This window comes from Ostrea edulis, chromosome 6 (assembly GCF_947568905.1).
Source record: "Ostrea edulis chromosome 6, xbOstEdul1.1, whole genome shotgun sequence".
Classification (NCBI taxonomy): domain Eukaryota; kingdom Metazoa; phylum Mollusca; class Bivalvia; order Ostreida; family Ostreidae; genus Ostrea; species Ostrea edulis.
In genome coordinates this window covers 67,761,104-67,777,149 of record NC_079169.1, presented here as the reverse complement: position 1 = coordinate 67,777,149, position 16,046 = coordinate 67,761,104, and the positions used below count along the sequence as shown (strand labels likewise).

The 16,046-nt window shown below is 36.2% G+C and overlaps 1 protein-coding gene across 1 annotated transcript in view; it reads right to left on the bottom strand.

Moving 5' to 3' along the window:
* The window catches only part of LOC125645948 (uncharacterized), a 61,477-nt gene extending 45,951 nt beyond the window's left edge, over positions 1 to 15,526 (bottom strand). The window contains exons 1-5 of the mRNA XM_048871969.2: positions 15,450 to 15,526; positions 15,175 to 15,282; positions 8,182 to 8,320; positions 4,498 to 5,193; positions 453 to 490 (exon numbers count right to left, since the gene is read on the bottom strand). Of these exons, the coding sequence (XP_048727926.2) occupies positions 453 to 490; positions 4,498 to 5,193; positions 8,182 to 8,320; positions 15,175 to 15,273 (972 nt within the window). The 5' untranslated portion in view covers positions 15,274 to 15,282; positions 15,450 to 15,526. The remainder of the gene's footprint in view (positions 1 to 452; positions 491 to 4,497; positions 5,194 to 8,181; positions 8,321 to 15,174; positions 15,283 to 15,449) is intronic.
* Positions 15,527 to 16,046: the final 520 nt, after the last annotated feature.

Below are 16,046 nucleotides of genomic sequence, written 5' to 3'. Positions count from 1 at the left end.
GAGAGTGACAGTTGTTTGGGCGAGTGACACAGTTGTTTAGGATAGTGAGACAGTTATTTGGGAGAGTGACAGTTATTTGAGAGAGCGACAGTTATTTGGGAGAGTGACACAGTTGTTTGGGAGAGAGACAGTTATTTGGGAGAGTGACAGTTGTTTGGGAGAGTGACACAGTTGCTTGGGAGAGTGACAGTTATTTGGGAGAGTGACAGTTGTTTGGGAGAGTGACAGTTGTTTGGGAGAGTGACACATTTATATGGGAGTGTGACACAGTTATTTGGGAGAGTGACAGTTATTTGGGAGTGACATTTTTTGGGAGAGTGACACAGTTATTTGGGAGAGTGACAGTTACTTGGGGGAATAGCACTTTTACTTGAGAAATCAAATCATTTCAAAACTTCAGTCTGTTTAAATATATGATCAGATGACAACATAAGATGAAAAATTCCATATACCTGAGTCTGGTCTTCTTTTACTACAGCACCTTGATTGTCTGTTAAAAGAAATCACACTGTTAGTTGCGATGAGAACATTCTGTTAAAATAAATCACACTATTAGCTACGATGAGAACATTCATACTGCTATCACTGTCACAGAATAAAGAATCATTCACTGATACCCTTTAAAGCCATGTATAGTTTTGATTTTGTTGGTTTACAGAATTTTTTACAACACAAGATGTGTTCATGAAACACTGATGCCCCATATGGCAGCAAAGAAATCCTGCTACCCAATGAAAAGTCTTCTTACATGGAATAACATAAAAAAGTTGAGGCCTAGGTTAGACCTTTTCAAAAGTAGGTCAAATCTCAAGGTCACAAATTTTGGTACCAAAAGAAAGTCTTGTCACAATTAATACCCATGAATTCTTAATCACCATCCAGTTTAAAAAACATACACCCCCCCCCCTCCCCTTTAAGGATTAACCTTAAATATAGAATGTCTAATGCAGAGCTCAAAACTAACTTGTCAGTCAGCCAGTCAGGCCAGACTGATGGACAACATATTCTATCAGTCCGCAGAGAAATCAATCAGTCCGTCACTTAAATTTGAGGTAAATAAAAACAATTAAACAATGCAAGACATTTATTGTTTTAATTGGTGAGCTGTTCACTTAATTAAGGATCAAAACATCAACTGTTTCTCCTGGTCATACTGCAACAATAGCCATCTACCCTGAAAACTTATTGAATGTTCCTCCTTTTCATAAACCCTCTCACACCTTTTCTTGCTTTTGTTGAAGTCTTTCCGTTTTGATTCATACGAGTTTTGTGACAACACCCTTTATGTATTTAGTAGACTGGTCGTACAGAGTTCTTGAAATTTCTTTTGAAATGTCAGACATTTGGTCTGACACTGTTAGAAATAGTTTTTCTCACTATTTCTTACTTTCGATACGTCTGTTATAATCTATCCCTTTGGGCCAGAGAATATGAATACAACTGTCCCAAATTCTTGATTGAATAATAAACACTTAAATTTCCTCCATCAGGGGCATACTGCCAACATGTTAAAAAAATTTTGAAAAATGACGTAAAGAAGTTATTTTACACAAACATTTAGTTTTTTTAAAATAACGTATTATCATTATTTTGTCAATCTTATGTGGTCATTGATTTTATTTTATTGTATTTCCCACCAATATATATTTCATTCTGGGATGTAAAAGATGTAGTGCACAGACTCCAATCCACAATTGTTGGCAGCACGTAGCAGACGGATCTTAGTAGAATTTTACTTATCATGACATGTTACTTACATCTTCGGGTGAAATTATCCACAAATTAACAATTTTATCCCACTTTTCCGAAGACTTTCAATACTTTTCCTCAGTACCTGAATCAAGCAAGGTTTTGTCTCGGTGCACCAGAGAAAATCTTTGGTGCAGATGACGTGAAGTGAGAGGATTTGACATATTAACAGAGTTCTTGAAATTTCTTTTGAAGTGTCAGACATTTGGTCCGATACTGTTAGAAATAGTGTCAGCCCAAACAAAATTTTGTCAGTCCAGAAAAAAATGCATTGCTTTTGAGGTTTTTATAAATTTTATTTATAATCAACTACATGTGTTATTGTATTCAATCTCCATCTCAGCTATACGTTCATGAATTCTCCTTTCATACCCTTTCGCATCTTCCTCACACTCTGAATCTTCTTCAATTCACCGAGTCACTTTTTTGCTCCATTTCTCTCACCCTCCACTTTTTTCTCTATCCTGTCTATTCCTCTCAACTTCTTTCTCATCTTCCTCTGCAATCGTTTAAATTACTCTCTCTCACTTTGGCCCAGGTGTAGTTGGTCTTGCGACTTTGAGCAGATGGTGTCACCTAGTAATAGGTAAAACCGCATCAAACAAAAGTCATTGTCTACCAGATTCCTGGTTTCTTTTCTCCTCGTAGTTCTCACAACAGATCCCTCACGTTTACGTTTCAATGTCTTGCTGGATTTAGCATCGGTTTGAAAATTTATGGGCCACATGGCAGCCATTTTTCCCGGTAAAAAACGGACTTCGATCCCGATCTTTTATCGGCCATCAGGACCGACAATTAAGTAATTTGTGTCGGACATTTACTACTTTTATCGGATAATCCGACATTACCGACACTTTTCAAGAACTCTGTATTAAATAATGTATAAAAAGTGAACCAAAAATAGCCTGTTGAAGTTATTAAGAGAACCGCATGATGGACAGGATCAAAGAAGGGTATCTGTCAGGAAGCTTATATTTCATGTAAATTTCAGATTTTCTGGCCCAGTGGTTCTTGAGAAGATATCCTATTTTTACTTTTTTTGTGATGATCTCCCTTTTGAAAGGAGCATGACCCTTCATTTGAACAAACTTGAATCCCCTTCACCAAATGATGCTTTGTGTCATGTTTGGTTGAAATTGGGCAAAGGTTCTGGAGAAAATGAAAATGTGAAAAGTTTATAGACAGACAGACAGACGGCAAACCTAAAGTACCCTTCGACTTTGTTGGTAGGGGACTAATAAATTGCAACATATTGTAATATTGTTTTTGCTGGTAATACCCAACCCTAGGATATGCTGATTCCAATACCCCACATCCACCCCCCCTCAAGTTTCGTTTCCAGGAGGCATAACATTTCTATAGAAAGGACTTCATCTGATCACATTAATAAATGTTACCCAAACACCTATTGTACACAATGATATATACCGTATATATACCGGAAATTAGATCTCTAACGGTTAAACTTTACAATCAATCTAGCTGCAGATCTGTAGGCTTCTGGGAAAATACTTGGACAGACGGTTACACCAGAGAGCAAATGATTTCGTTTGTTGAAATAGCCACGTTAGGTAGCCAGTCAATTCAAACCCTGGTTCATTTTCATACTCATACTACTAAATGAAGAACTATAAAGCACAATAGCTTTATTTTGTATATTATAGTGTTTATAAATTTATATGACTCACCACTCTGTTTTTACACTTCGCAATTGAAAACAAGAGGTACTGTGAGCAATGCTCACTAAGAATACCCCCCCGCTTACCCCAATTTCCCAAAGGGTGTTGGTAATAGGTAAAACTTCAGTATTATGATCCAAAAGGTATCTAGGAACACAGCATCTCCATGCGATGAAAAAAGCCATTAAAGAATTTAAATGGAAACTATATTGCTACTTCGATGTCCAGTGCGGTTGACCTTTGACCTTTTGACCCCAAAATCGATAGGGAACATCTTCATCCCATGAGTAGTCCATACTGTATGATATGGTGACTGTAGGTGGAAAGGATAACACTTTAGAGCCCGGAAACCATATTGCTACTTCGATGTCCAGTGCGCTTGACCTTTGACCCCAAAATCGATAGGGAACATCTTCATCCCATGGGTAGTCCATATACATGATATGGTGACGGTAGGTGGAAAGGATAATGCTTTAGAGCCTGGAAACCTTTGCATCTACAGACGGACGGATGGACAGACAGACGGACAACCCGATTCCAGTATACCCCCCCCCCCCCCACAACTTGTTGTGGGGGGTATAACAATTGTGGCAGGGTAGGGGATCAGACTATACCAGGATTTTTTTTCATTATTCAATCTTGAGCTAATATCTTACTTCTAGTGGAATTATACTTTTTTCATTTTAAGTTAAATTGTTCCTGTTTATGTTGAATGAAGATCAAATACATACCCTCGTAGTGGATACTATGAAAACATTCATACAATAATCAACGAGTTTGAATTGACTGGCTACCTAACATCGCTAAACGAACAAACAAAATCATTTGAAGTTGGAAGTATTCAGTTTGCATGGCGCTTCCATGAATGTTTGAGGGCATGTTTTGACACCAGTTAAATGGGAAAATATGTTAGGAAATTTTTGACACAGCAACATAAGAATACAGTGACCATGAGAAGATTTTCTGTGCCTTAGTCAGAGGTTTTTATAAGTAATGGATCTGCAGCTCTCTGGTCTGTCCCAGTATTTTCCCAGAGAAGCTACAGATCTGCAGCTACAATCAATCATACCTGTCTTTAAAGCTCCCTGCTCTGGCTTCAACTGATTGGGTACAAATGTCGCATTATTCTGCTTTATGGTAATAATTTCTGTCAATGAATCCTGTACTGGCTTGTTGTCATCTAGTACACCCATCATAGTATCCTGATCTAAATTGAGGACATCAGATGTATCCTTGGTAGTCTCTTGCTCTAGCTCAATAGCATCGAACGCATCCTTTACAGTGTTCTGTTCTGGTTTAATGGCATCGAGTGCACCCATGACAGTGTCCTGTTCTGGTGTAATGATATTGAATACACCTTTCACAATGGACGGCTTATTTACTTGTCTGTTCAAATTCACATCATTATCACACAATTTTCCTGAGGTCTGTGCTGCAAGTGTATCCGATGTGATAATTGCACTTAAACTGTCATTAGCTGTACCAGAATCCAAGGTACTGTGTTTCTCGAGATTCCATAAAAAAGGATCCATCTTTAAACACTTTTCAGCTGATTGAACAGTATCGCTAGTCACGTTCTTCATGGGCACATCACTGACAATGTTCCCGGGTAATGATTGGCACTGAACATCTCCGGTGGTCTCTGGCAGTGTCCTCCTGGACTTTATGGAAAGACTTCTATTTGGAAGTGACTTAACAACTGTTATATGGTCATCATTTCCCTCGGTACAACTGTCATCTTCCTCCATATACTGACTTCCACCACCTGTAAAGGCCAAAACAATTACAATCAACATTCACTGACTACAAGAGCACCAGAAACAGTCCATAATATGCCTTACAAACACAAAATGACTGAAATCCAATCAATGAAAGCAACCCATCCATGATGGAAAATTCTGTGCCACCAACTGTGGTGTTACATCTGTTAAATCAGCCTGGTTTCCCAGGTAAACGGTCACATTCCCATTGCCAAATACTGTAAATTTCCCCCAATTTTGAGGCTAAAAATTGCCCAGTAACAAACTGATATGCCATTTTTTATTAAGCTTGCAACTTGCTTTGTACGAAATGTTGTACGACTTAACTAATTTCTTCACTTCCTTTAATAAATAGAAAGTAGTCTAAGATTAGATGCCAATCAAATGGCACTCGTTTGCAAAATTGTAAATTATCAATACTTCTTTATTCTTTTAAAGGCCGAGGTTTTCAACCAGTCAGTTTTCCTCAGGTAAGTGCAGGCGGAGCTAGTTTTTAGGCAGGTGTGAAGTCTCGAGGGTACCCTGCTAGCTTGTGTATACCGTCCCAAATACACAGGATGTCATCTGTGTTACCTGTATTACCTGTACGTTTTCATAAGATTAATAAATTCAGGGTAGTAATTTTTCTTATGCAGGTTAATCGAAATGTTGATAATTAAATCTAATGAATCACACATGTTAAAAGCTCAATAAATTTATTTTGTATAAATGAGGACGTTAAGCCATTCAAAAAATAGGCAGCATATTCTTTATTCTAAGTTTTCCTTGCTCTTTGATTCCAATTATCGATTCTATTTTTCATAATCGATTGTTGCCCGTACACTAGTTGATATCTAATCTGAGATTCCTCTGACTGTTAATCTCACTTTTATATTAAGACATATGTTATCTAGAAGTGTGTATGTTGCATATATATATATATACATAAAACTAAAAAGAAATAACCCCCGAAATGCTAAACATTTATTCACTACATGTAAATACTGATTCTATCGATCATTAATCGATACAGTTCTTATTTTGACCAATTATCGATTGTAAAATTTTTCCGATTATTCAACACTATCCATTTGACTGCCATCGTTCGATACCAGGTATCCGACGGTGTATGACTGACAAACATAGTTTCCAACGGGTGTTCCTGCGTAATGCAGCAGTTTTTCTGGCTATGTACCGATCATCGTCCCACGCCCCACAATGACTCAACTTATTCCAAAACTGTTTATATATCAAAGTTTTCTTCTGTTTGAATTAGCTTTATTGGACGGCACACCAGAATTCTCTGGTTACAAGAGTTGTCTGTGTGACTCGTCCATAATGCATGGCCTACAAAAACAGTCAGAACATTCAGAATTTCTGACAGTTCCTACAATAACTGGTCCAGACCAAGAATTCGTTCTCCCTCCTGGATCCCAATTCCAACTATCATATGCAAGAAAGAGCCCTTATAGCAGCTAATTTCTCTTCCATAAAGTTTACAGTTACATGTATTTTTGTCGCAATGTTTCGAGGGAAAAGTATGCTGTAAATTTTCAACTGAGCATAAGCAAGATTTCATCGACGTATTTACTCATAATTAAGTTTTCTTTATAAACATTAATTATACATAATTACACAAGGTTTCCAAAAAGAGTTGGTACTTTCTATTTAGCATAAAGTCGATGTCCATGTAAATTATATTCTAACAATCCATAATTATCAATCGTACCCATTCCTAAGCATAAACTTTTATAATCTATTTTAATTGATGTAATTGTACGCAAATTTTACTACTATTATTGACTATCTCTATATGAAAAAGCCAAAACCGTTTCCCTATCGAGCAGGTTTAAGCAGTAAGCATCAAAAGTTGCACAGACGCCTTGATCGCCAGATTAGGTAGATAAGGTACATACAAGGACTAGTAACTAAATGTCCATCAATTTCTAGCATCCAATCTGAAGCTTAATTTCTCCTGAATGACAGGGGTTCACAGACCAGTTAAATTTAAAGGTGGTGCTAATCAATCTTTAAATATGGCCTTTTAAGTGATAATTTTACAATATACATGTCATTTGCTGATAGGAAAGAAAATTCCCATTTTATTCTGTTTTGGCACTTTTTCCCCAAATTGATAGTATGGGTACCATTCTTATATTGTACATGCTGTGCGAAAAAAAAGTTGAAATTGAATGAGGTTTTAGATAAGAGGTTTTTGGTAGGCGACCAGTGATTTTTTTTGTTTTTCAAACTACCACCCCTCCTTTTGAATTGGGAAAAAATAGCGCCATTTTCCTCAAATTGGGAAAAATCATTCATAGTAAATTAAAATGGTAAAGATGCCTTAAATAATCAAATAACAATTTTTTTGTTTGAGGTTTATTTCAGATCTGATTTAAAATCATAAAAGAAATCATTATTTAACATTAAATATGTATTGGAAGTCACACCTTGTATATATTATTTACTTTTTCTAAGAAATACTTATTGTCTAATTTCATAAAGAAAATAATAAATTATTAATTCACCAGCATTTGTACCAATAATCTTGTAAATATTATATTAATAAACAAGTTTCCAGAATGTCTCTCCTGTTTGTATTTTTCGGATTTTAGTAAAACCCCATACTGTTGTCCACTTCCTGTTATTAGTCTGACCCTACATATAATGGTGGTCAAACTAAATTGTCAACAATGTGGCTTAATGTGTATCTGGAAACTATATACTTCGCTGCATATCTGCTTATATGGATGCCTCTATTGTTTTACATATTCTTTACAAAACCTTTTGCATGTGCAATGGTTTGGAGAATAAAACTGAAGAAAAAAACAGATTTACTATTTGTCAGCAATATACGGTAACCTTTTTTTTAAATGGCCTACTTTCCCTAGATTTGAAATTGGGAAAAACATATATATATAATTGGGAAAAAATAGCTAATTTTAGTTAGGGGAAACAGCCGAATATCGGTGGCATATTGGCCCAAAAAAATTCACTGGCGACAGAATACTTGCCTATTTTCTCCTCTGCTTCAGCAGTTAAAAGAACCAAGGTATGGTAGCACCTGTCCAGGTCCTGCATGACCTCCACATACCTCTTGCTGAACTGACCATGTTTATGGGTAGACAACAATGGTTCTGCTGTAGATTCAGCCTGCAATAAAAAAAAATCCATTTTGGTTTCTCTAGATCCCACAATATATCATTGTATGCACCTGTATTTCACAAACTTTCTCTTAACAGTACTAGTGGCAGATTTAACAGAGTATGCGAAATACGTTGGACTGTCAGACATTTCCGGGAAAAAATGGATCGGTCCGGTTGAAGTTTGTATAGTTTCTGACCAAATGTCCGGTATTGTGTTTTTGTTTTGTTTATAGTATGTATTTCCAGTATTAAACATGTTAAACTACTTCAGCTTTTACAATTAAACGTGTATACGCAATGTAAATTAGGGTAGATATATGAATTTCAGTCGATAAAATTTTTTCTAGTCTTCGAAATTAAGCTGTAGGCCCGTCGATAACCGTGTTTAGTAAAATCGGGATCGGGCTACCAGGTATTATTGATGCACATGCCCTGTAAGCCAGTTATATATTTCCGGCGGGGATTATGATCCCCTACTAAAATAAATTTTAAAAGAATGTGCAATTCCTGGTAGGAAATCAGTGAAACAACCCGTTCTTACAGAGAAAGTTGCTTCTAAGAAACCGGCCCTGATTTGAATACAATGATGATCTCGTATATTGCATCTGGTGCAGAAAGGAATTAAAACACTGCAAATTGTAAGTTCGTGTCTGGCTCTGATAATTATAGAATTGAATCTGTAAAAGGACACGAAAATAATAACTGGTGTAAACACTTTGTGCCAAAGTAACAACTACAAGTGACCGTCTCAGACGTTCAGAATAAGTGAATGAGCTAGTGATTACCGGTAATCCTTGGTTTTACCTTTATTAGGATGAGAGTGCATGATTATGAAGAACTAGAAGAATCAGAATTGGAGGATTCTGAAGATACTGACTGTGAAATGACAGAATAAGAAGTTGAAAGAGAGCTCAACTTGTTTTGTTATACTCATTAAAAATGTTTAAACTTGAAATTTTGAATCATGGTGAATCATTCCTACACAGCATTTGGGCTACCAAATTTTGTATTCTCACTTGCCCTATAGTCAGAAACATTAAGCGCAAAAACTGAATTTTGCACATAAGAAAATTTGGTCTGGTAAATTTATTTTTGGTCTGGTAAAGCTAGATTGTAGACTGGTAAAATTAAAAATCATTCGCGTCCACTGATTTAGGGGAATTGCCCCCTCACTCCCCTCCCCATCAACAAGTCAAGTTTATTACTTTTATTCAAACTCTATAAAGGATGTGGTGACTATAAATGGAAGGAAGAAGAATTTCAGTCTAAAATGCAACATTTTGAATCAATCTTTTTAAAATTTTCCTGAGGGAGGCCACCCCCCCCTCCCCTCCCATGCCCTCCACCCCCCCCCCCCCCCCTCCAGTAAAGTATAGATCCGCCACTGCTTAATCATGCTAATATTGATCTGTTTATTGCACATGGTTCTAGCCTTAGGCCTAGATAAATAAATTGTGTGTTTCCTGTTCCCCGACCAACCCTCAAATATATGAGCCGACCCTGAAAAATTTATCTACCGATATACTCTCTGGAAGTAAACAATTTCGGTTTTACTATTAGAAATCCTAATCTTGATCACTTCCGTGTCTGAGAAAATCTATACATATCACAAGGTTTTTTTCAGGTCTTGATTTCAAGGGCCAGGGCCTTTCCAATTGGGGAAAATAGCGACATTTGCTTGAAATTGGGAAAAATGTTTCATACAAAGAAATATGGAAAAAACCCAAATCAGAGTGCTTAAAGGTATAATTTGGCTCCTTCTGACTTTCAATTTGGTCAAAGCTTACCTCATTCAAATAAGTAGAAGCCAAAAAAATTAGGTTTACTCAAGAAATTTTAAGCAAAAATTGTAATCTGTGGGCCTGTAAAGAAGATTTATGAACGATTTGGCTACCCTGATTGATTTGTTTTCATTGTTTGAGAATTTCAAAGTAAAAATTACCTGCCTTTTAGCATTGGGACGAGCATTTCCAAATTAAAAAAAAAAAATGTCCAGGTAGCTTTTGCATATCTATGTCTGTGTATTATGCATTTTTTAAAATACTTTTACATGTACACAATATATGCTTTAATCCTGATATAAAATGCCATATTGTGAAAGTTGAATTTTAAACAATAAAATGTTAAAATAAAATGTTTTCCCTACCTACCCTATTTTTTCAGGCTGGAATAGGAAATACACTATTCATTTATCTTGGCCTTATGGAATACTCCATTCTTACACTAAATCACTACAGTGGAACCCCGTTATTACGTTTTCCATTTTGTCACGATAAAATAACGTAATACCGGGGGCAACGTAATAAACGTTCCCAGTTAAATCCGTTAAAAATATCATTTGGAAATTGTATATCGTCCGTTGGTACTCCGTGAAGGGGTGTGTGAATATATCTTTACTGTTTCTTTGTTTAAAAGACTATGATACTTTGTTTTATTTACATCTTATCTTTAATGTCCGTAATTCTTCATGTTCTTATCCCTTTTCTTTATTTCGGTGTAGGATACATAAGGATGTTTTGATAAACGTTGCTTTTTCTGAATTCGTTTGGACCGCCATTTTGTTCAACTTTAAAACAATGCGTTCATGTAAATTTCTCTCAATAACTCGTTCCGGTTCGTATTCAACATTCGTATTACAAAATAACAAAACATCGTTTTTATTAAGTTCTCTATTTACACAATACACAACACAATAAAAAAAAAAAACCACCCAAAAAACAACAAAACTATAGACACAAAACGCACACGATACCCAACACTTGCACACTTCTCACCAACGATAAACATGCACGGAAAACAATTTAAGCGCACTCCACATAAAAAAAAAATATAATGATGCACGAAGATTTCATTTATAACGCTAAATGATGGCACTAAAATCACGTGCGCATCAAGGGATTTTAAAATATTCACTGAGGTAAATGCCATGCACAAATCGGCCGATAGATTGGTGTATGTATGGACGAGATTTACGAACACCCAAGCTGCATGTCCAAACAACGAACAATTTTTTTTTAATTGAACACCTTTAGTCACCTATGTCCAAGCAGTTACCCAAGCTGTTGTAACATTGCTACGATAAATTTTGTCTTTCTTGTTTGGTACCAAAGCTGTCCGTGAATAGAGTTTTAATAGCGAAGGTAATCACACTATGCTGAACACGCAGTTGGTTGAGAAATTATTTCTTTGATTATCAAAATATGAAAAATGAAGTAAATTTCATAGAGTACAATTTCTAAATAAACATTATTTAATTGTTTATCACTGGCTTCTATACGGGGTATTCACCTGTATTGATGTCGCTAGATCTATCGAAGCGTGATCAGTCAAGCGTCTCTAATCCCCAAACAGACCAGGAAATTTACGTGGTGACTGCCTCAGGCAGTCAAGGTGTGAATGGCTTATTATTTTGAGAATCACTATTGAATAATTAGGGGTTTATTACGTTTTTGTCGGAATATTTACAACGTAATACCGAGTCCCGGCATTTTAGGACAACGTAATAACGAGGTCTATTTTATATAGGTTTGTTAAGAAATGGTTTTGTGCTTTGAAATTCCAACGTAATATGCGGACTAACGTAATAAAGGGGGAACGTAATAACGGGGTTCCACTGTATATACGTTTTACGGTGTGACCGTTGAGTCGAGCAAAAACTCTTTACATCTTCCAACAACGACATTAGACATTAATCAGCCAGGAAATATAACGTAGTCAATGTAAACAGTGCAATCCATTGTGATGTCATATCAGTTGTGATTTTGTCTCTTCAAACCAAGCACTTAACTACGAAGGTACAAAGCTTGTCTGAAATTCTAAAATGGTTGTGGTAGTTTCCAAACAACGTATTTATTTCATTTACGGGGTTGTCAATGAAGTATACCGCAGTGAGAGCAACATTTTTCCAGAAGCATTATGGGTAATACCAATCACTTTTCAGCTGACTCAAATGTGTAATCATTGAAGCGAGCTCGTCTTGTCGCTTCGCGAGTTTCGCTCAATCAATAAACATGATACAAACGGAGCAACAGACCTGTAAGAAGAATCATGCTTTTATCAGAGGGATTCAAATTGCATCAGCACTAACAGGCACATGATTGATGGACAAAGGTTTTTAGATTTTAGTAAACACGAGTCAGGAATTTTTCTAAGGGTCTGTAGGGGGCCGAAATAATTTAAGGCCCCATTCCCAATGCTACTTTTTTGGCCTCTGCTTATTAGAACAAGGTAAGCTTGACCAAATTGAAAATCAGATGAGAGTCCAATTATACTTTAATGAACTATGGTTTGGTTATTTCTGCACTTCTTTGTATGGAACCTTTTTTCCCAATTTCAAGCCAATGTTGCTATCTTTCCCAATTAGAAAGACCCGGGTCCTTGAAATCAAGACCTTAAAAAAAACGTACGACTGATAAAATTTAATTTTGATTGAAGAATATTATAGCAATCCGTCAGTCAAAATGTCCAACTAACTTTCCTATGGCCACTGTCTAATTCATCAGCATTTCATTTGGGAATGCATTAAAGCGGCATTAGGGCTTACGTATCTACCAACAAATTTTGGAAAACAACTCACATATAATTGTTAACCCCTGCTTTGATAACATATCTGTAATGTACATGACCATAGGCATAATTTACGTAGATCCAAGCTTGTGTTGAAAACTGGAAAGTACTAGCTGCAATAATGTAGCCCTATCCAATTTTTTTTAATTCTGACGTTTTCGGGATAGGGCTACAATTCCATAGGATCTCTGTAATGGTGCAAAATAATTTTATGAATAACCGATAATAAACTCTGTGTATTAGTCCCAAATGTTGTTTACACCTAAAGGAGTACCAACTTTGTGCTCGGGCATGTCTAATAAAGGTGTTTTTCATTAAATACAATGTACAGGATGCAAAATTCTTCGTCTGCTCCGCCATGCTTGTTATCGCGAGATCTCGTAGGTGGATCTAATGAAAAACCTAAGCATTGACAATCAGCGCGAAAATGTAGTTACTCGAGCCACTTCGACAAAGAAAGGAAAATCATATTGTTGCAGAAAGAATTTACACTCTGCTGTTCGGTTTTTAACTTGATATTAAATTCAAACCTTTTCAATACCGACGAAATAGCTTTCGCCTCCATACTTTTCCATTGATGTCAATACTACCTTATATGGCATATGCAAATGACTTGGCAATCGGAAGTTTATACTTCAGTACATCAAACATGGCGCACAAATATGAATCAAGAAATTGGAATTTATCGAAATTGTTGAAAACGGTAGAATAGAGCCTCACAAATCTTAAGTTGCAGGTTGTAAATTTATATATTGACCAAGAAACATAGAATATCATTTTATTTACGTAAAGAAAGTCAGGAAATGTTTAGAATGAGCGCAAATGTTGCGGGAGTGAATCACTCCCGCATTTGCACCATTACGGAGATCCTAAGGAGTTGTAGCCCTCTCCTAAAAAAAAAAAAAAAAAAAAAAAATCAGAGAGGGCTACATTATTGCAGCTAGGAAAGTACATGCGCTAGCCTAACAATTTACAAAACCAACTTCGGAAATTGGGTAAAATGTATGACCTGCCGGGTTATAAAAAGTAGTCAAGTTACAGATCGAAAAATCAGGTGTAACCAAACAAACTCGGATGAGTTGACAACTATGCCATAAACAGGTGTTTTTCGATTTGATTGGAAATTACCTCTATAAAATTTATCTCACATTCAAGAAATTTCATAGCATCTATTGCTGTGTAAGAGAGAAGGACACCGAAATCCAATCACGAGTACTTTTGTTATGGTATATATATGTGTGTGTGTGTGTGTGTAGTCGAGTTAGGTATCCATATATATATGGGTTATGCGTAGTGAACCACGGCTTCGCGCACGAGCGGGTTTCCCGCATTGAGACACTCACTCGAAGTCAAACCATGTAACCATTCAGATGTATTGTATTTTCCTATGTATTACCTATGTGTCTGTTATGTACAACATGCCTGTGTTGAACCTCTGCTAGGGGTGAAACAATGGATCGCGATGTGACCGAATCGCGATGTAGTGGTCTCGATTCGATGATCAATTTATTCGGGGTCTGTTTCGGTTCGATACAGTTCTAAAATCATAGCACACATTGCTCTTGATAACACGGTTTCTGATTAGCCAATGGAATTGAAAATTGCCCAATCAACAAACGAGTAAACTTTGCTGTATCAAAATAGACGCAGTTAATGAGTTGAAAAATGCACCTCCAATGTTTAAATCCTGGGTATGGCAACATTTCGGCTTTAGGACAAGTGATAAGAGTGTTGATTTATGTTAAACGCTTTTATATTATGTAGAATTTATTTGCAGAAAGCAATAAATACAACGAAACATAAGAAAATCTTAGCATTATAAAGAATTTGGTTCATGCTATTGCATCGAATCGAAAATCATCGAATCGAGACTAAAGTATCGAAAATCTAATCTAATCGAGAAGGTACTGTATGTATGCTTTGCATTAAATGTCATGCTACTATTTACAAAATGGTAGTTACATGTTAATATATCCTCGCTTCATAATTGCTTGACATTTTAACACAGCAAGAATGTCAACATATGTATAATATTTATATCTATATATTAATTATTTGCATGGTAGAATTGGACATCTTACATGTCTTAGCGCCGTTTCACGCGAAACAAATAAATGTACTCCTCGAGCGTTTTTCTCGGTTGTACGAGATATAAGGAGGGATAATCGAGTTTTAGCGAGAAGATTTCGCTAGATCTAATGTATACAGGTAAAGGCCCTTCAGGGGAAGTGTTCCCAACCTGTTACACTAGTAAGTACTGTTGTTACAGTTTACAATGCATCTTATTATCCATACCTCCGTAACAAACTCATTTAAAATTGCGACCATAACATCCCTTTGGTCTTTGATATCCTGAATCCTCTCTCGAATGGCTTTCTTCAACTTTACCGACATTATCTGCTGCTGAAACAATGAATTGAATACTCGGATATATCGTTATGCATTTTGGTTTGGCTATAAATAAACAGTATATAATATGTACCTCAAACGATGTATTCAATTTTCCGTGTTTTAAGACGATTTATCAATCTCTACCTAATAAATGTAAGTGGTATGTGTGCATTTTTTACCTGAAGATGTAAACACGTGTGACAATCGGCGGGAGAAAAACAACTTTAATCACGTGACATGGATCCCAGATATTATTAAAGCGTTCTTGAAATGTTTCGTATGGTGACATCTTTTCGCCCCCCTCCCCCCCTTTCCCCTTTCTTTCTTTCCAGAGTACATGCAAGATACTTTTCTACAAAGCTTAACTATGTCAACATGCAATATGACACATGTGACGTCAAACATGTGAGATGCAATGTTGTCATATAGATATGCTCGACTCTTTTACAATCTGATTAAAATAAGATCTTTGATCCACTCCGTTATTGTTATGTCGATATTGTGTAGCGACATAACAATAACGGAGCGAATCAAAGATCTTATTTTAATCAGATTGACTCTTTTATGACTTGTAAATAACCTACAGTGGTTCATCACGAATTGACCCTCTATTTATTCAAATTAGACAAAAATTTCGTGACGAGCGGAGCCCCTGTGAATAACATATGAATTTTATCATAGGCGTTATAGGATTGATCACGTGACCAAATTCATGTCTTATCCCAATAACACTCAAAAATGATATCTTATTTCTTAAATATTGAAATCATGATGAT